This window comes from Simochromis diagramma, unplaced genomic scaffold, assembly GCF_900408965.1.
Source record: "Simochromis diagramma unplaced genomic scaffold, fSimDia1.1 OVJJ01000304.1, whole genome shotgun sequence".
NCBI classification, from domain to species: domain Eukaryota; kingdom Metazoa; phylum Chordata; class Actinopteri; order Cichliformes; family Cichlidae; genus Simochromis; species Simochromis diagramma.
The window spans coordinates 18,525,571-18,545,584 of record NW_024387030.1 but is presented as its reverse complement, the minus strand read 5'-3'; the positions used below and the strand labels follow the sequence as shown (position 1 = coordinate 18,545,584).

Sequence of the window (20,014 nt, the reverse complement as noted above, 5' to 3'; positions counted from 1 at the left end):
GCGTAAACAACCTTTTAATCTCATCGGCAGTACGTGCCACCCACATGACATGGCTTCTGGAGAGTCCCTGCGTGTACATGTGGTAGTAGTGGGGGATGTTGGGCGGACGGGGGTCTGCAAACCTCCACCAGCACCCAATAGTAATTGGTTACAGTTTGCAGGGGGGAGAGCAGGGAGATCAAATGCTTCCAGGGAGGTGCTGCAAACCACAGACAAATTATACACCCTCCCCTAACGCAGCTGGTCACTTAAGTAGGAAAACATCCTCTTCGATCGGGTGTGCTCTGCAGGAAACTATGGAAACTTTACAAATGGTAAAGTTCAGCCCGCTCTTTTCCTCTTCTCTGCGGGAGAAGATTTAACTGGAGCTGCTCCTCCTTTGTCAGCGTTTCCTGTTTCTGTTCATCTAGAGTAAATGTACTCTAGATTTTCTCACGACACCTGCTCCAGCAAGTCTCAAACCCAAAATTGGAAAGCATTTCCTTCCCCCTTGGCTGTTTCTGTCCCTCGCAGAAGTGGTGGCAGCGGCAACATCTGGCCAGAAACCTGCTGAGATTTCTAGTTTTTCTCAAGCACTGGCTAAGTCTGTGGGTCAGATTTACATTTCTGGAAAACCAACACAGACCAAAATGGTTGTCCTGGCTGCCCTCTGTGTGAGGGGGAAAAAAATGCAGTGAGGAATTTATTTTCCCCCGTCTCTTTCTTTTCTTTTTCCCAAAAAAAGCTTTGGAATCAGACAAGCTCTCTAAAAAGAGAAGAGAGGGAAAAAACAACAACTTTGAATGCGGAAAGAACAGATGAAGGAGCAAAGAAGTGTAAAGAGCGACAGAAGAGGGAAAAAAATATCACTGGAGGGCAATTATCTTGGCTATTTCTGGAAGACTGCTTTTCCATCCTCCAGTCGGGATGGAGGGAACAGGGAGGGTCTGTTTGGCAGCTGGCTGAAAGAGGTGGAGGGCGAAGATACAGAAGGAGGGAAGGGGAGGGAAGAGAAAGAAGGAGAAGTGAAAGAGTGCATGGTACATTTAAACCTAAAGACTGTCCAGTACACTGAGTACAGCAGGGGCCTGCTGTCCCTGAAGGGCTGAGTTAGTAGGAACACAAAGCAAGAGAAAACAAGTGGGTGGGAGTGAAGAGGGAGGAGTAAGGGGGGGAAAATGGGGTGACGCAAAGACAAAGACAAGATAACAGCAGGCAAGAAGCCAAGAGAGAGAGAAAAAGAGAAATCAGGCCCAACACCGCAGAGACAAGAAGTCTGTGGTGGTCATGTGAGCATCTGAATTAGTTTGTAGGCAATCGTTTGAGTAAAATAAAACCAGCGCAGGATACTTCAGACTAATGTGAATTTCTGATATCTTGAGTTCACAAAGCTGCTCTGCCAGAAAAAGCTGCTCAAATTTCTGCTTCTCGAGGTCTGAAATATAAACTGTCCTATGGATTAAGTCACTCCAGCAGAGGCGAGCCAAAAGTGTTGCGGTCAAACCTTTCCAATGATTATGATTTTATGGGAAGAAGAAAAACAAAGACTGTCTTGAGCTGCATCTTTTCTGTATGTTAGGTGTAAATGCGCCGAGGTGGACCCCCAACACATTACAATATAAACCCATCAGCCATAACATTGTGAGCACTGACAGGTAAAGCAAATAACACTGGTTATCTCTTCAACATGGCACCCGTTAGTGTGTCAGGGAGCATGTGAACATTTTATCCTCAAAGTTGATGTGTTGGAAGCAGGAAAATGGGCAAGAGTACGGTGTGATGGCTAGACGAGTGGATCAGACCCAAACTGCATCTCTTGTGGGTTGTTCCCGTTCTGCAGTGGTCAGCATGATCAAAAGTGGTCCAAGGAAGGCACAGTGATGAACCAGACAGAAAGTTGTCATTGCAGTTTGATGCTACATAAACCAGAGACCAGCCAGGGTGTCTTTGATGACCCCTGTCCACAGCTGAAAGCGCCAGAAGATGGCCTAGTGTACTGAATCATGTTTTTTTATTTAGATCAGGTGACCAGGTGTGTCAATCACCCGGGGAACACCTGGGACCAGGATGCACTATAGGAAGGCAAGCCGGCATGCTTTGGGCAATGTTCTGCTGAAAAACCTTGGGTCCTGCCATCCATGTGAATCTTACTTTCACACATCCCACCTGTTTAAGCATTGCTCCTTTGATGGAAACAGTATTCCCTGATGGCCGTGGTCTCTTTCTGCAAGATAATGCGTCCTGCCACAAAGCAAAATGGTTCAGGAATGGTTTATGGAGCACAACAATGAGTTTGAGGAGTTTATTTGCTGTCCAAAATTCCCCAGATCTCAATCCAATCATGCATCTGTGGGATGTGCTGAACAAACGGTCCAATCTCAACTTACAGGACTTAAAGGATCTGTTGTTAACATCTTGGCGTCAGATACCACAGCACACCTTCAGGGGACCAGTGGACTCCAATATGTCAGAACGGGACCCACCCAAAATGAGGCAGGTGGTCATAAAGTTATGCCTGATCGGTGTATGTGTCCTTTGAAATGCTGAACCAGAATTCTTCAGGCCTCTAAAGTTTAGAATAAGTAGTTTACAGGAAAACACAGTCTGTCAGACTGAGCACCAACAGATAATAATACAAGCATGACAGAAAAACCGCATCAGTTCATTTGACCACAAAAAATAAACTAAATAAATCGAGAAAGATGTCAACAGAGCCTCAAACCTACAACTTTGTTTACTCAAAGTGGCCTCATTAGACTCTGTCATTGCCCCACTTCCACGTCTTGTTTTCATGTCGAACCATCCAGCTTGTCTGAGTGCAGTGAGGCAAATTTACACATTTTGTAAAGTGCAAACACTTCTGATCAAGAGCGAAGATGAAAGGATAAAAACAAAAAAAAAAAAAGAGCTGAAAGAAAGACAAAGAACTCGTTAGCGAGTTGTGAGAGCCCAAAGCTAGAGAAGACCTGATGGTGTAGAGTGATTCGACAGGCCTGTAGCTGCTGCTGAGGGCTTTTAACTGCTAGCAATTCAAAAAGTAGGTGAGAGAACAGAGTGCAGGAGGAAGAAGGAGAAGCAGGTCGAGAGAGGAGAGAAAATGGATAAAAAGGGGGATGAAGTAGACAAAGTTGGAGAGGCAGAATAAAATGGGGAAGAAAGTAAGAGGAAATGGATGGGGAAGAGCCAGAGAGCAATAAGGAGATGCTGAATGGAGCAGGTGAAGGAGGAGGGAAACAAGAAGGAAGGTAGAATGGAAAAAGAGGGAGGAAAGAAAGTGAGAGGTAGCTAGTAAAAGCCTTTTCTTAGAGTAGATGTGATGATGGCAACATGGTGAAGAAAATGGGTCCTTTTTGGGAGACAGAATCAGTGAAACTTTAAGCTAGAGACAGAGCTGAAGAGATTTTACAGAGATAAAATACTTCTATCAGCGTACACAAATTTTATTCCGTCTCAGCAACAATTAAGACTGATTAACGTCCTGATTGTGGCATGTTGGGTACATAAGACATGAGCATATTTAACCAATCGGCATTATTCAGCACTCCAAACTCTAACTTGAGCACTGCAAACTCTGCAGAAACCCGATGACCTGGATTAACCTCACAAATAATTAGCATCCCTGAGCCTGGTCCCAGGGAGAGGGCACTTCCTGTTAAAAGGGTGTTCTTCCTTCACACTGTCACCATGAGCTTGCAGAGAGGGTCTTTACAGAGTATAATTGCCTTGAGAGACCTGCTGTATGAAGTGGTGCTAAATAAATAAATCACATTGGATTAAACTGGCTGAAGTGCCACTAGTCATCGCAGTTCCCAGTGAGGCAGCAGAGCTCTTCAAACCCTCATGATGATCTGTTTTGTCTAATTGTTAATTTTCAAAAGAGCTTAATCACATTAAAATGCTGTTTACACATGCATGGATGGATGCCCAAACAGCATTTTAATTATAATTCCTAATAGTAAGCAAAGAATGCACAAGAATCTTTAGTGAACCTGTCACCAATGACAGAGAAAGTGTCATGTGCTCCAGGGCAGGATGCCAGCGCTCATTTGCACCACATTTTGTCTCATTTGGGGACCTAGAGATGACTCTTTAATCTTTATTTTGGTCTTTGGATTCAATAGAACAGAACAGAACACACAGAATATAAAATAGAGGTATGTCAAAATGAAACAAAATATAGCAAAAGAAAGAATTTATGAACAAACTACAAATAACATGTTAAATATTAGCTCAGTATCAGTATCTATGATGCAGTTCATGCATTTCGGTGGATATCAGAGCAGCTAGACAGACCTGCAAAAAGCCACAAATGATGAAAATAACATTAAGACAGAAGGAAATGAGGAAAACTCCAGGACGACACAGAGCAAGGACCTAAATCTGAGAGCAGCCCCTTCAGCGGAGCTCTGAGAGCAGCCAGGAACATGTAGGAGGAACCAGGAGAGGGAGGGGAGGCCACGGTAGCACAATGCCTCAGTGTAGCCCCTCAGCGCGGCCTCCAAACAGGGCACAATGACTGCACTGTCAGCAGGCCGTCTCCTGCACTTTCATAGGTCTCCCTGACACCAGGCCCCTCTCCTTTTTCAATAACCAGCACAACAACCTTTTCACGGGCCGAGGCAACGGTTTGCTCCTCGACCGCCGAGCTGAAAGAGACCATTCTGCGCTCAACGGCCGCTGGCTGAGATTGTTTTTTTGTCTCTGCCATTTTTTTCATTCCACGACTAACATGCTATGAGAGAATGGGAGATTATCACCATTTTGCTGCTCGCCAGCCCTCGGGGCATTTTCTCGGTGCTAATGGCTTATGGATAGAGCTACAGAAAGCCGGAAAACCGCGGGGGTTGAAAACATTATTGTGCATTCAAGGCAACAAAGTGCAGAGTTCAGCAATTTCTGCATAAATGGACGGAGCCAGCATCCATTCAGGAAAATAAAAGAAAGAAGCAAGTGTGGGATGAATGATTCAAACCAGCGATTCCGCATCAATGATTCATTGATAGCACGGGAATGTGTTTTTAAAAATTCAAACAGGTCGAACACTTTAGAAAGAAGGCATCCATTCTTAAACACACAAAGACGGGGCTTGTGCCGGTGATGCCCTCCTTCAAGGAGATCAAAGCCAAAACATGAAACTGGAGATGGACTTTCATTCATGGAGCATGTCGGCTTTCCAAGGAAGAGATTTGCCATTCTGGCTGCAGCCATTAGCCAACTGGAGCAGCTCAGATCCAGCACTGTTGCAGCCTACTGTTGTTACTGGTTTGGTGTAATCATAGCTGCTGCTTGCAAACTTCAGTCATTGATAAATACTAGGCGTGGGGGTCAAATATGATCAGCAGCAGTGCTGTGCAGTGGATCAAAAACCATGGCTGCTCAATCTGAAATGCAAATATTACATTTCATACATTTTATTTAAAAGCAGGGTTTGTTTGTTTTTGTTTTTTTATAGCTGTGTCAATGTTTTCACCAGCGCTCATTCAGTTGGGCATAGGTCAGTTTGTTTGAAGTCTGAGGTTCTGCCCGGCACAGAAACTAAAACAGTGCTGTGAACACATTAGCAGCAAACTGTGGAAACTTGTTTCCTCCAATGGAAAAACAAATTGTGATCCATAACTCGAAATCTGGAATTATGCAACTTAAATTTCGAGAAAACAACTTGAAATGTCAAATTAATAAGTCACAATCTCGAGAAAATGGGGAAGGCACCAGCTGCCCAACAGTTCATCGTGAACAGATTGAGTCCAGACCTCTTATGTTGTTGTCGTTGGCTCGAAGGCATTCAAAGCTGAAAAACCTGTGATTTTGCCATTTTGGTATTGAATTAGTTCAGGTCAAAACTAACAGACTAAAGTGACAAAAAGTAGCATCGTATAGTCACAAAACTCTGTTCCCTGACAGGAAAAAATCAGTGTTTCTACAGTGACCCTGAGAGGTCAAACCCACTGAAACTTAAGGAAGTGACAGCGAATAGAAAAATGCTGCTAAAGCTCACAGAACACAACCAAAGTGAAATAAAACAACACGTTTGCTATTCGCTGTTTACTGTTAGCTTGTTATTTTCTCCACAAAACACTTCTGTTGTGTTTTAGGGGTTTTTTTTGTGTGTTTTTTTCTATTTCCATAGTGTTTTATTCAGCTTCCACTGTGTTTTGTGTGGTTTTGCAGCATTTCTCTATTTACTGATGTTTTGCAAGTTGCACTGTGTTTGACCTCTCAGGGCCACCACAGTTTTCAGCAGTCATTCTTTGAAAAGAGTGATTGCTTGCCTTGGTGTATCATGTCCACAAAGCAACAAGCTTTCCTTTTCTTCTCACACATGCTATTACTAGCAACTTAAAGTGTTCCTTCAACCTTGAGTGATTGTGGGGTATATGCCGTCTCACACTCCACTCTGGAGGAGAACTTTCAAAGTGATCTTCAGGTGCAAGCAAGTTGTTTGTTGAGGCACAACAACAAACTACACTGATACAAATTATAGGACTTTTTTTCTTCTGAGGTGTTATTAATATGCTCTTAAACATGAAAACATGATCCGGCCTTTATAAGCACCTTTTAGTTTGACTGAAACCGTTTACCTGACCCGGCATGACTCCAGGATATATGATGCACAGGAATGAATAGAAAAAAAAAGATCATTTCATTGTTCATTGTATCTGAAGACCCAATTCAAAAAACCTGTTTTCATTTCATCGTTCAGAGTTACTCTGTCCTTGAGCATTGTCTTTAGGATGAATGAGATACAGTGGAGTGTCCGTGCGCGTGAAGAGGCTGAAGTGTCCTCGAGCAAGACACTGTATCACTGGCAGCTTCACCATCCTGACCTCTGACCTCCCCGTGGAGGGTTGTGAGCACAAAAGCAATTTCCCCACAATGATCACTAATGCATCACATTACCATCCTATAAATGGGAAAAGCTATAATGTGTCATAATTTGTGTCATCCATCATGTTGTCAGAGAGGGAGTGGTTGCCGTTTCTGCCAGAGAGAGTGGCTGTCTATTGATTTAATCAACAACTGGACGCTTATGTTGAGTTTTTCCTTTTTCTACTTTGTATTAAACTGTAACCTCACATTGTTATTTTCTGTCACTTTCTTTTTTTTTTTTTATTAACCAATTGTGCTTTTTTTCCCTCCATCTATGGCTCAGGTAGTAGAGCGGGACATCTACTAATCAGAAGGTCATCGATCCTCGACTTCCCTGGTCCACATGCCAAATTATCCTCAGGTATGATACTGAAACTCAAGTTGCCCCCAATGCATTCATTGGAGAGTGTGTGTGTGTGTATTAGAAAGTGCTTAGGCATAGATAAATGTGTTTGTTTACCTGAAGCCTAACCTTGGCCAAAGTTCCACATAATTAGATCAGTGCATGTATGAGTAATCTTAACCTTCAGAGCGATCCGTTTGAGACAGTCGTCTCGACTCGGTCATTTGTAATGATGACAGCACGAGCACATATCTCTAATGTGGTCATGTCAGACAAGCAGCACTGACTGCGAGCACCAAATTCATCCGACTGATTTCAAAACCTTCTGTTTGCGTGTGCAGCCAATTAGAGGAAAGCTGTTTAGAAGGGAGGAGGAGCCAAAAAAGCACGAGCATCATTTTGAAGTGCACATCGTTCAAAGCTACACAAGTTTAATAAGAATCAGAGATGAGCATATTAGGTTCATCTTCATGTTTTTATATTTTACTTCAGTTTCATTTTTTAGTCTCTTTACATCAGATTTCAGTGTAGTTTATTCCTTATTTGCATTTTTTTAATTTGTATTTTATGCTTCAGTTTTTGTCCATTATTGATGTATTTATTTATTTATGCGTGTTCTGGGTTAATCCTCCGATTGTTAATAGTCAAACACGCTGCACAGAAACACATGATCGCAAAATAAAGAATAAAGTATTAAAGACAGAAGAAACTCAGGGAAATACTCCCATCTCCATATCTGCCTCCAGATTATGCTGCTGCTGCTGTTGTTGTTGTTGTTGTTTCCATGACCCGCTTTCCACTCGCAGGCTTTGGCCTCAAATCTTAAGAGACTGTAATGTTTTTCTTCCCCTGTTTTCATGTGTGTTTACATCCCCCATCACTCTGTAGAGAGCAAAGTGACAAACCCATTTTGTTAAGCAGTCTTTTATAAATATATTTTATTTGACTTAAAAAAAGAAACTGGCTCTGAAAGGCTCCCGACTGCAATAACCGGCATACTTATCTGAACTCCTCTGTGGGTCTGAGACCAAATGCAGCGCATTATCGCAGAGCCCAGAACAGGCTTTACCAACGCCTAGCAAACTGCAACCAGATGACTTGAGCTCACCTAACCACAGAACCTGGGAGGGGGTGACTTGTGGGGGGGTTACATCCCCTTAATCACCAAACAGCTGCCTCTATAGGAGAGCTATAAAGCTTCAAGATGGCACCTAAAACCAACATTAACTGAAAGAGTTTTAAAAACAGAGCCATAGGAAACCAATTTCCCCCACTACCAAACAAAGTGGGGGGAAAAAGCCCCTCAGCTTTTCTCCCTGTTGCAGAAAACCCATTAAATTCGTCTGAAAGGATCAGTGTGGATCAGTCCCGTGAATGCATGTCACGAAAGGAGTGGGGGGTGGTGAGCAACCGCTAAGGGACAAATCCTGGCAGACAAGGTGCATCGCTGAAGAAAAAAAAGAAAGAAAGAAATACGGTAAATCCCACAGGAGTCGAGGGGAAGAGAAAAAAAAAGGATAACAGAAGACTGAACATCTGTCCTCCTGTCGCAGGTGATTATTTTGGGGCGAGCGGAGTCGGGATGAGGCAGTTTCTCCTCCTTGTTCCAGGAAAACAAAAAGCCGAGTCTGACCTCGGTGGCAGACGAGGAGCGGCTGGTGCCGATCAGACCTGAGCAAACACTCTCCCATCCATCTCGCCTTGATTCAATCGAGCATCTGTTGTTTGCATTCCAGATTATTTAATGGTGTGAGGGAGTGAAAGAGGAGGCTGAGCAGATCCAAACAAAAGTAAATATGGATCCATGTTCTTTAGCCGTTATGACAGGTGAGAGCGTTAACGGGAGCAGGTTAAATTACAATGAATTCACTATCCACACAATGTTTTTGGAAAAGAGCCTCCCACAGATGACATAGTGGCTGGCACAACAGCTGTTCTCATCAAGAGATCTTTTTTTAGCTGCTTAATATGCTTACAAGATAATAGACACACACACACTCAAAAAAAGTAGGAATCTTATGTAAATAATTGAGAGTTCTGGGAAATGTACGACGAGCATGAAACGTGTCACTGATATGTATCAATATCATTTTTTTAAAGACCATAATGTAGAAAAAGATGCCGGTGTAATGGTGCAGTTGTGTATTGCGTCCACGACAATGGTTCCAGCTCCAGTGTTTACACATGCACACTGCAGCACATGTAGCAGAGAAGCATCACAGCTGAGCCGGCTTTCAGAGGGACCTCTGTGGTTGGCAAACGCAGTCGTCAGAGCCTGTAAATGGCTGTTTACTGCCAGGAATCAGTGTGGTCTGTGGGCACCACATGAATCATTTTTTTTCAGGCAGAATCGAGTCATAGCTGGAGCATAACTGAGCGATCAAATCAGTAACCCAATCGTTTTAGTCTTCACTGTGATTCTAGCATATTGGGGAAACATGAAAATGCTTTGTTACTCTGATTCTACGTGAATAAGTACTGAACCATTCTACAAATGTTTGGTAAATCTGTGGGATGGATTTGTGTCATATAAAAAGGAGTCTTGTAACAGGTCGACAGAGGTCGGATCTAAACTTTCTGGAGTCAGCCTGGGAAAAGGTGAAGCAAGAGAAGACACTGACAAGCTGTAAATCTACAGAAGCAGACCTGTAGTGAGTTTTTCAAAGGCTGCCAAATCCCTCGAGAAAGAAACAGTACTGCTTAAAAGGCAAAGAGCGGGCACTATATATTAATTAGATTTAAGTTCCTTCTATGTGCACTCTGCTTTAAAAGCCAGAATCTCAGAGGTCCATTAAGAAGTGGGCAGTTTGCTGACAGGCTTTAGGAATCTTTGTTTTAATGTTTTTTGCTCACTATTAGAAACCAGGTTTTCCACCAACCTTTTTCCCAGAGTACTGAGAGGCGTGCTGAGGCTGAGCTGAGTTTGGGCGGGTCTTCGGTTGCGTCCGGCCAGCTTGGCGGCTGGCCTTTCCTTCTTTGGGGACTCAGCCTTGCGAGCTGGGCTGGCGCAGGGCTTGACGTTGAGGTCCTTAAGGACGTCGTAGTTGATCTTGGAGGAGATCCTCTTTTGCTCCAGCATCTTCTCAATGGCCTCGTCAGCCGTGTTAGCTCGTATCGGGGCGTGTTTCCTATTGGGGCCCCTTGGCTGTCGGGATTTCAAACAAAACTAAAGCTTAACATCGCCTCTCATAAAACAAGGACACTTTATAATCTGCAAAACATCTGGAAAACACATTACAGCAAAACAAAGTATTTGCTTCCAGATTAACCAGGTATGTGTGGGCTGTAATTTGGCTTAGCTACATGCTTATATGAGCAAAGTAAGACACTTATCTTATGCAGATTTAGGTTTAGCAGGAATTACTGTAATGTATTAGTATGCAAACATTGACCTGTACACACCGGACAAATAATATTTGTGTGAATATTTCACGCATTAAAAATAACGGTCTTCAGGGCTGATAAATAATATAAAGGACGTACAAAATGTTGTTATGGTTACCAGTCAAATTGTTGTTTGATTTCCAATTAGTGCACAGGAGTGAACCAACATCGTCACCCCTAGACCTGTACTGCTGGGGTGAAAAATTCAAAGCTACAGGTTGTTGCTTAAAGGGCTCATTAGTCGTTACTCGCTCAGCAAAAACGACTTTTCCTGGAGGCCCAAATTAAAGTTTTGTCCTGGCTAGGACCGCATACATTCAAAACAAGTCCTGATCAATCAGTTCTTTGAACCAGACAAAGCTCAAATGTTATCTGAAAACAGTTTGTCTTTATATTAAAGCATTTGGGTCCCATGGAGGATTTGCCCTCTAAAGGCAAGACTAAAGAACAGCTTTTCAGGCAAATATAAAACCCAACATGTTTCTGTACAAATGCAGTTTATCTCAATTATTGAGGTTATCACCCAGCTTCAGTTACTCTGCATTAACCTTGACCCCCTCTCTAAATTATGACATAGATCAGCAGAGATTTCCTTAAAACTTTTAAAAACACACTTTTAAACAAGTTTCTTTACACACTTGATGTGATCAGTTGAAAGCCCCTCTTCCCCATTCAGCAGCTAATCAACACAGAATATTAACGGTTACCAAATGAAAAACAAAGGATGCTCAAATCCTTTGTGCATCAACACGATGTTCTTCCTGTTGTTTATTCAGCCACTTATTTGTCAGTGATGTGACAGTTTGCTGCTGGTTGGATAAGAGCTGTCGGGAGGCTGCGTGTCTCATTAGATCTGTTCCACTGCAGTTAATCCAGCTAGTTAAAACCAGTGAACAGATGTTGGGTCTAACAAAGGGCCTGTGCTGAGCCAAAACCAGTAATGGCAAATGAGAAGAAACCAGTTCCACAGGACTTACTGCCCGTCTGTCTGTGTTTAGTCTCAGTCTGGCTCACAGTACCGCTCACTGTCCATCTCACTTTGCAGTTTTTAATGCATCGACTCTACTTCAGTCATTTATCGCTAAAGACTGACAGGTTTAAGCTCTTCACTGCTCAGAATGTGATGCTTTTGACTGGTTTAAGCACTGAAAAATTGGCTTTTGGAGTATTGGTCAGACTCTAGTGATACTTAATTACATTACCTCGGGCAGTAACATATCCCCCTTTTCTCAACTTTTGCATCTTAATGTATTTTTATTCACTGTTCCTCTTACAAGTAAAACCTACAGAAAATAATTCACAGACAAACTGCAGCTCCAGCGATATTCTTTTGAATAAATTACTGCCTGAATGATTATCTGCCTGCACAGAATCATTAAACCTGATGGGCAGGTTTAACGACTACATGCAGATAACACACAGTACTGAGGTACTGACATATTTTTTCATATATATATATTAGGGGTGCAACGATATTCGTATCGATATTGAACCGTTCGATACAGTGCTTTCGGTTCGGTACGCATATGTATCGAACAATACAACATTTGTAATTTATTTTATCAACTTTCCTTCCGACGATGCTGTCTGTGTTGAGCGCTCAGTGAATCTGCGTTCGACTACTCCGCCTAGGCTGCACTGTCGAGCGCAGATCCACTGAGCGCTCAACACAGACAGCATAGTCAGAAGGAAGAGCGCAGGGCAAGCTAGCAAGACACATGGACCTCCCCCACCCTCATTCAGATCTGGCGTTTGGAATTATTTTGGTTTTCATGTGACGTATGACCCTGAAGGTAAGCGAGTCATGGACTAAAGTAAAACAGTATGTTGGATGTGCCATGCAATGCTCAATTACATGGGTGGGAACTAGTGTGTTAGCGCAGTTAGCTCGTTAACGTGTTGGCCGTCTAGCCCCACACACGGGCGATCGGCGGTAGCTCGTTAACGGAGATTTGCCGTGTTGTGGCGTTAAGGTCATTTCAACGAGATCAACCTGAAAGCACTAGTGGGAACACAACGAATATGACTGCACATTTACGCTGACATCATCCTAGTGCAAAGACCAAAACAACAAGCATGCTACTAACTTTAGCCGAGTCATTTAGACAGCTGTTAGCACATGATTCTCCTTATGCTGCTGAGAATATAGCCCAGAAGAAGCGGATAGTATAGCTTTTATTTTGGAAAGAGACATTTCTCTGTAATAAACTCTCTTTTCCAAAGATGAGTGATTCCTCAATCAGATACAGGGCTTGCAATATCGCTAGCCCGACGTCCTGGAGCTAGCGATTTTTTTCAGTCGGGCTACCAAAATCTATCTCTGCCCTGCCCGTCGGGCTATTGTAGGAAGGAAAAATATATGTCAATGCTTTTGCATTCTTTCAGAAATGTAGCTGGGTAATTATGTCATTGGCATCTGTGAGCCACTGTCAATATGTGACATATTGAAGTCGCGTTTGAATTTGCGCTTGTTTTTTTGCTTTCACTTTGCAATCGTGCGAACTGTGTATAGAGAGCGACAGCACTGATCTGTGAGTGATGATAATTTGTGCACCAATTCCTCTGACATCGTCTTATTAATCGTTAGCTTACTATGCAAACATGACAAGTGAAATCTCCCGCAGCAAGCTTCAACATGTGAGAGGTTGATCGTGCAGAGAATCGCTGAGCTTATGTGAGTCCGTGTGTAAAAGCAGCAGGATATATATATTTTAGTTCTGCTGAGCCAAATAAGACAGGTCATAGTGAAGAAGTGACAGCCAAAGAAAAGCTTACCACAAAACGGAGAAGTTATGACAAATCAGACTATAAGGCAAAAAAAAGTGCAGCTTTATGGTTCATGGACAAAATAATTTCTGGGCTGCAATAATGAGCTAAAATAACCAGGGCTGCACATAAGTGGTCCGCAGGTGCGCATTCGCTGTCAAAATAAAAAACACGCACAAGGGTTAGGGTTAAATTTAAAAACTGTACTTTTGAGTTAAAATATAGATTATAATTTTAATAAATGACAAATTAAAAGGCATGAACATTTTTTTTGTATCGAAAAAATATCGAACCGTGACACCAAAGTATCGAACCGAACCGAACCGTGAATTTTGTGTATCGTTGCACCCCTAATATATATATATATATATATATATATATATATATATATATATATATATATATATATATATATATATATATATATATATATATATATATATGTATGTATGTAGTTGAGGGTCAAAAGGTGCTTCAAAAATAAAATGAAATGTGACGAGGCTGAAATAATGTTGCTGAATCTGCAAACTTACTACACATGGGGTAAGTTTGCAGGGGTCCATCCAACTGTTTACATCTTTATCTGATCATTTCAGAGTGGCGTGCAGTTGGGCATTTAGGCCTGAGAGTTTGAGGCACTTATTACAAGCCTGCAGGAGTTCTCCTGAGGTATGTGGGACTCGCATTACTAAAACTTTATAGGAGACCACTTTCCTTATTTCCAGCCACACAACTTTACTACTTTTATTCCTCAACTTTACTAGAGTTTATTTGCATGATTCACAGTTCAAAATAATCTGTATATTAATCTATAATACTCTATATAATAATCTATATAATAATCTATATAATAATAATAATAATAATAATCTGTATTTACCTTATTCTGAAAGGAGCCAAATTAGCTTCCTTCCCCCTCGATTTAAATCCCATTGTGTTCTGATTGGCTGTCCCTTGTAAACAAGCTTTATGAGGGGCAGCCAGTCAGTGGGTGGGGCTTCTCAGAGCCAGAGTGTGCATATTTTGGCTAACCGTGTTCAGTGACACCACACAGATCAACAAGCCCCCTTTTTGCCTTCAGAACAACTCAACAAACCCCTGCACCACCAGCAGCATGAACTGTTAATAGAAGGCAGGATGGATCTGTACTTTCATGTTGTTTAACTCTGACCAGGAAACATTTTCCTGTTGCTCATTTTTGGTTCTGTGCCAGCTGTGGACTCAGTTTCCTGTTCTCAGCTGACAGGTGTGGCACACTGCGTGCTCTTCTGCCATTGCTGCCCATCTGCTCTTCTGCATACCTTTGTTTCTGTCAGCTCAATGCAGTCTGGCCAGTCTCCTCTGACCTCTGGCATCAGCAAGAAAACTGCTGCTCACAGGATAGTTTCTCTTTTTCAACCATTGCCTGTGACCTCTGCTGCAGGGGAAAATCCTAGACGACATGGGCTTCTGAAATACTCTGAGCAGTCTGTGTGGCATCAACAATTATGCTGCTTTTAATCGCTTTTGCTCCTAATTGTGATCCTGAAGTTTGAACTCCAGCAGGTCCTCTTCACCTTCCCTACATGCCAAACTGCACTGAGTTGCTTCCATATGATTGGCTTATTAGATATTTGTACTGTCAGCTGAACGGGTATACCTAATAAAGTGACCTGTGAATGTGTGACAGGGAATATGGGTGCTTTAATGCTGTTAGTTAAACAGATCCTCCTGCAAAACGACTCAGGCAAACTAATATCTGTGGTACTTTTCATGTGTTTTTTCTTCTTTCGGGTCTGAAACATTTTGTCAAAAGAACAATCTGAGACATTTCAGGCACAATGAGTCTAGCGCACAGACCGATAGCCGAAGCAGAAGAATGAGCGGCTTTTTGACAGGATTGTGTAGGGTGCAGATTTCAAGTAGATAAGCGGTCAAAGTTGAGGCAGCCGCTGGTTGGACAGCTGGGAGATATGAACAGATCATGCGGCATCAGATGTGACCGGTGCTTTTACGGCTGACAAATTGTGTTACAGCCCATTTGGCCATTTTCTGTCTGACTGATCAACTCTCACCCTGCCTGACCACAAAAAAACAAAAAACAAATAAATAATGCTGCCTGACCATTTACCGCCTCAGACAAACTTTCTGTCATCCCGGCGAGCTCAAACAAAAATGCCTGCCCTTATCTCACAGTTTTTCAGACCGTCTGCTGTTACCTTTCTCTCTTTGTAGATCCCGAGCGCCTTCTCCTTCGCTATCTTGGCTTCCTTCTCTGAAAGAAAATAAAAGAAACTGTCTGAGCATACAAACTTGTAGATAGTGGACATAAATATGACACAACCTGAACGCTCAGGTTCATTTGGAGGTTTAGCTCTGTTTGGCTGATAGAGGACTAAAAGTAGGAGGTAGATTCTGGGACAAACCAACCAATGAGCATTAACTTCACCACTGAAACACTAAGATCGTGTTGCATACTCAAAGGTACCTTTCTGCTCTTTGAGGTAGGTGGAGTTTTCTGCCATCCAGAGTGCCGTCTTGATTTTGACTTCTTTGTCACTCAGCAGATACTGCAGAGGAGCACAGGGAGAGGCAGGAGTTCACTTTACAGGGAGTTTCCCAGTTTTTTAAGGTAAAACAGCCTGCTGCTAACCTCTGTGCTTAATCATCAGTTAACCAACCTGGTTTTTACATATTTTATCAGAAAGAAGAAAGCAACATACTGGAACATTAAAAAAAAAAAAAACACAGTTTGAGTCAAACTTCTCTTTAACGATGTGCTTCCATGTTCCCACATCCCAGCGAATAACCCTGTGAATCCAATGTTATCGTACACAACACATTAGAGCTTGCACTCTATTGACTGAGATAAACACATTACACAGCGAGGCTCACGCTTTTATTTATGTTTTTATTCATTTTGAGGCCTATTTTGTCTTCATTTTAGAAGGATTCCTATTTTCTATATAAAGAGGAAAGTTGCTGTTTGCAGGTCATTGACGTGTAGTCGAGTTTCCTACATGTGATTGAAATGTGCACGGCTGTTATAGACGTGATAAGCTTTGTAAAAATATAAATTGCAATAAGTTGCTTTTCTGGCCTCCAATCCAGCTTGTCTATTTTGCATTTAAGCAGCCAGTCAAAAACAAGCAGAGGCGGGACTTAGAAAGACAACAGCACTAACAAACAGGTTAGAGTCAGTGGTTTTTGCAACAAAAGAAGCCGTAGACAAGCACGCACAATTTGATTATGATTATTATTGATGAGTGAAGAGATAATCTGTCCAATGCAAAGATTTGTCTTGTGTTTCTTGTCCCTGTAGCTGCCTTACAGTTTTAAGATTTTGTTTTTTAAAATTCTGAAAATGAACCATGTCCAAGTTTTTAGCTATTTTTTACCAAGCTAACATGCTACATGCTAACAGTTCTGCAATAGCAGAAAACATTTGATGAGATTTTAACTCTTCTACAGGAAAAGCTAACAGAATTTTCTACATTGAGAAAGATTTTAGGGCATTGAAGGCACATCGCATGTGTGAATCTGTAGTGTGTACGGCGTGACTGGAGCTGCATACGCAGCAGGTACGTACCAGCTCTATCTCACTGTCATTTATCCCACTCAAGTCGAGCTCCCCGCTGTCAGCAGCACCATCTGTCACAGAGACACACACCAGAATGGACACTCTTAGATTTGCTGTAACACACGTTTTTACTCCAGCCGCCCCATCCCAAAGGGCTGAAACAGGAAACGGCAGCTTGCAAAAACAAATAAATAAATAAATAAAATCTCTTCCTTGTGGAAGATCTGTGAAGCATCTTCTATCAGGAGGAAATCGCTAAATTAAAAAAAAGAAGTAGAAAAATGCACTGTGACTTCTAATAAGACGCTAACAGGCTTAACTCACTTTAAGCCGATCTACCTTCACACTCTTTCTTTTCAATTACGATACGCTTTCTAGATTTCAGCACGCTTTATTTGGAAACACTGGGATGCTGAAACAGCGATTTGCATTTTTCGTAAGATGGCCGAGACACGCTCCCGCTCCTACCTGTGAAGGATGTGTCGATGAAGGAAAGCGGTATCTCAAATCTTCCGGTTGCACAAAGTCCAATTTTGGAAAAGAAATTTCAAAGAAAATCTGATTGGCTTTGATAAAAGGAAACAAAAGATGACTTTTTTCTTTCTTTGGAAGAAGCGGGAGTGTGTGCCGGCTTTGACAGGAGAAGGAAACCATCAATGGAAATTCAACAGCTTTCACTCCAAAAGATTCTCCACCTTGATTAGCTGTTTTGCAACAAAGTGCAGTGTTTCTCTGGCTGCCTGCAGACATCAGACAGGCAAAGACTGAAAGGCTCGATCTGAAGAAGCAGCAAGCAAAAGGTTTATGGGAGTCATTTAACTTCTGTCAGGCTTTCTGTGTTTGACATGTTCACAGGGGCCCTTCTTTCCTGAAGTTCAAACTCCCAGTCGGCGGCAACTTCAAAGAAGAGCCACCTGAGTCCACGGGCAGCTTCCCGGCTTCATTAAGGAGAGACAGGTGCACAGACAGGCAGGGAAGAGGCAGAGAAGAAGAAATACATTCATCCTCAGACAGTAAAGGGTGTGTTTGCTGCACCACTGGAGAGGTGGGGGGGTGGGGGGCTAATCTAGTCAGCTTTTTTTTTAGTTCAGTTAGCAGATTGCAGCTTCCTTAAAAAAGAAACCGCTCCAGAGGAAGAGACAGGTCAGTCGCTATCTGTCGGGCCCAGCCCTCTAAGAACTTCCTCCCCATGAAGTGCGGGGCCGAGATAAGACAGAGACAAGCCCTGGGAGAGATCGGCAGCTCCGGGAGGCAGAGAGGCAGCGACACTGAGAGCTGATAACACCAGTCCAACCCCGCAGAGAGCAGGGGGGAGGGAGCAATTACTGAGTTATTATTCAGCCGCTGCTTTGATATATCGACACTTGCTAATTTTAATCAAACCCATAAAATTGTTCTTGGTGAGAGTGCAGGAGAATCTGTGGACCGCAGGTTGACAATTTGCCTCGGTATATCAGGAAGGTAAAGCTGAAATAAGAGACATCGGGCTCTTCGATTTCACTTTCCTGCCTATTCGTCTTTTTAATGAAGATGTGAAGGGTGCAGAGCCAACAGGCAGGGATGTCACGTGAAGTCGAGGACCAATATATAACTTTATTGCTTCCAACAAGGAGATGCACGTCTCCCCTCAGGTACGAGTAATCGGGACTCAGCCTGATGATAAATGCAGCATCTACAGCTAACTTCACAGTGAAGGACTACACACATACAGAGAAGACTCAAAGCACTGAGGAACTTTTAACATTCAGATTTCATCCAACTGAATATGTATTAAACCCCCACTTTCATTATGGCACAAGAGTGAGCCTAAACATGTGACGTTTGAAAAAAACAAAGCTGTTTACACTGTGTCGATGGTGTTAAATAATCGGTTAAGTGAGGACCTGAGGTGAAATTCTAGGTATTAGAGGAAGTCTAATAATCTGGACATACAGAGAAAAAAAAACTAATAGGAGCAGGTCACTAAAGCTTTTTTGGAAAGTACTATTTTGTTGTACGAGACCACAGAACATGCACCAGCTTCTCAGATATATAATTTAAGGTCTCCTCTCTCTGGCACAAAAAGCTATGACCTGTTGAGGTACAGATACAGGACGTCAGAGTCCTGTTGGGCAGGCTGGCATTTAGACATAGGCAGTAGTTTCTGCAGGTTTAGCTTCCTGGAGCCGGGGTGCACCGTCCTGCAGGAGGTGGTGCCTGAATCTAAAAACCAAGTAATGTGCAATTAATAGATTATGAACAAGGTTTTACTACCCAAATATCACAACCCACTCTGTTCAGTTAAGCTAACAATCTTTTTATTTGGATGACGCTGCTGACTTCAGAGAATCAACAAACAAAATCCTCTTTTAAGAAACCTTGAAGCATTATGAATTTGTTCCTGGTTTCAATCGTACAACCGACTAGCTGAACTTGTCATTCAGTGTTTATTTGTGAAAACAGATCAACACTTTTTCATACAAGATAAAAATCTGATAAAACCTGAAGAATCTCAAAATGACTGAAGGAAAAAACAAAACATGTGCTTTATGTTACTTCGAAGGTCTAATGATGAATTTAGAATAAGTAGTAGGATACCATAAACGCATGATGGTCAGGCTGGGCTAAATAAGCACTAAATCCAAGCCCCTTTAATGAGATTATCTCATTATTACACAGAAGACAAAATAATTTAAGCCATCTGGCCCTCATCAGTGGAAATTCAGTGGAAACTGCTGAAGGCCAGAAACATTTTGTGTCACTATGAATAAGAAGTGGTGGATTACATCACCTCATTAGAGAGTGTGTGTGTGTGTGTGGGAGGGGGGGGACGACTCGCAGCACATTCACAAAACTTCCAAATCCTAAAGGAAAACAGAAATCACCTCCCTGATGACCTCGTGCATGCAGAGAAACTACTTTTCTCTTCCTGTCCAGGCTGACAGAAGCCTGAGGTCTTTTGGCAGCAGCTCAGTAGCTCAGAGATGCAGCTCTGCCTGCACATCAGCGCTGAGGAGGAAAAAGAACCAAAAAAGAAACACACACACACACACACACACACACACACACACACACACACACACACACACACACACACACACACACACACACACACACACACACTTTCCCAAACAAAC

At 42.4% G+C, this 20,014-nt stretch overlaps 1 protein-coding gene across 1 annotated transcript in view; it reads right to left on the bottom strand.

The window, feature by feature from the left end:
- Nucleotides 1–20,014, bottom strand: part of brf1a (BRF1 RNA polymerase III transcription initiation factor subunit a) — a 133,485-nt gene that overhangs the window by 38,911 nt on the left and 74,560 nt on the right. The window contains exons 13-16 of the mRNA XM_040041591.1: nt 16,908–16,969; nt 15,807–15,888; nt 15,538–15,593; nt 10,069–10,334 (exon numbers count right to left, since the gene is read on the bottom strand). Coding sequence (XP_039897525.1) covers nt 10,069–10,334; nt 15,538–15,593; nt 15,807–15,888; nt 16,908–16,969 — 466 coding nt within the window. The remainder of the gene's footprint in view (nt 1–10,068; nt 10,335–15,537; nt 15,594–15,806; nt 15,889–16,907; nt 16,970–20,014) is intronic.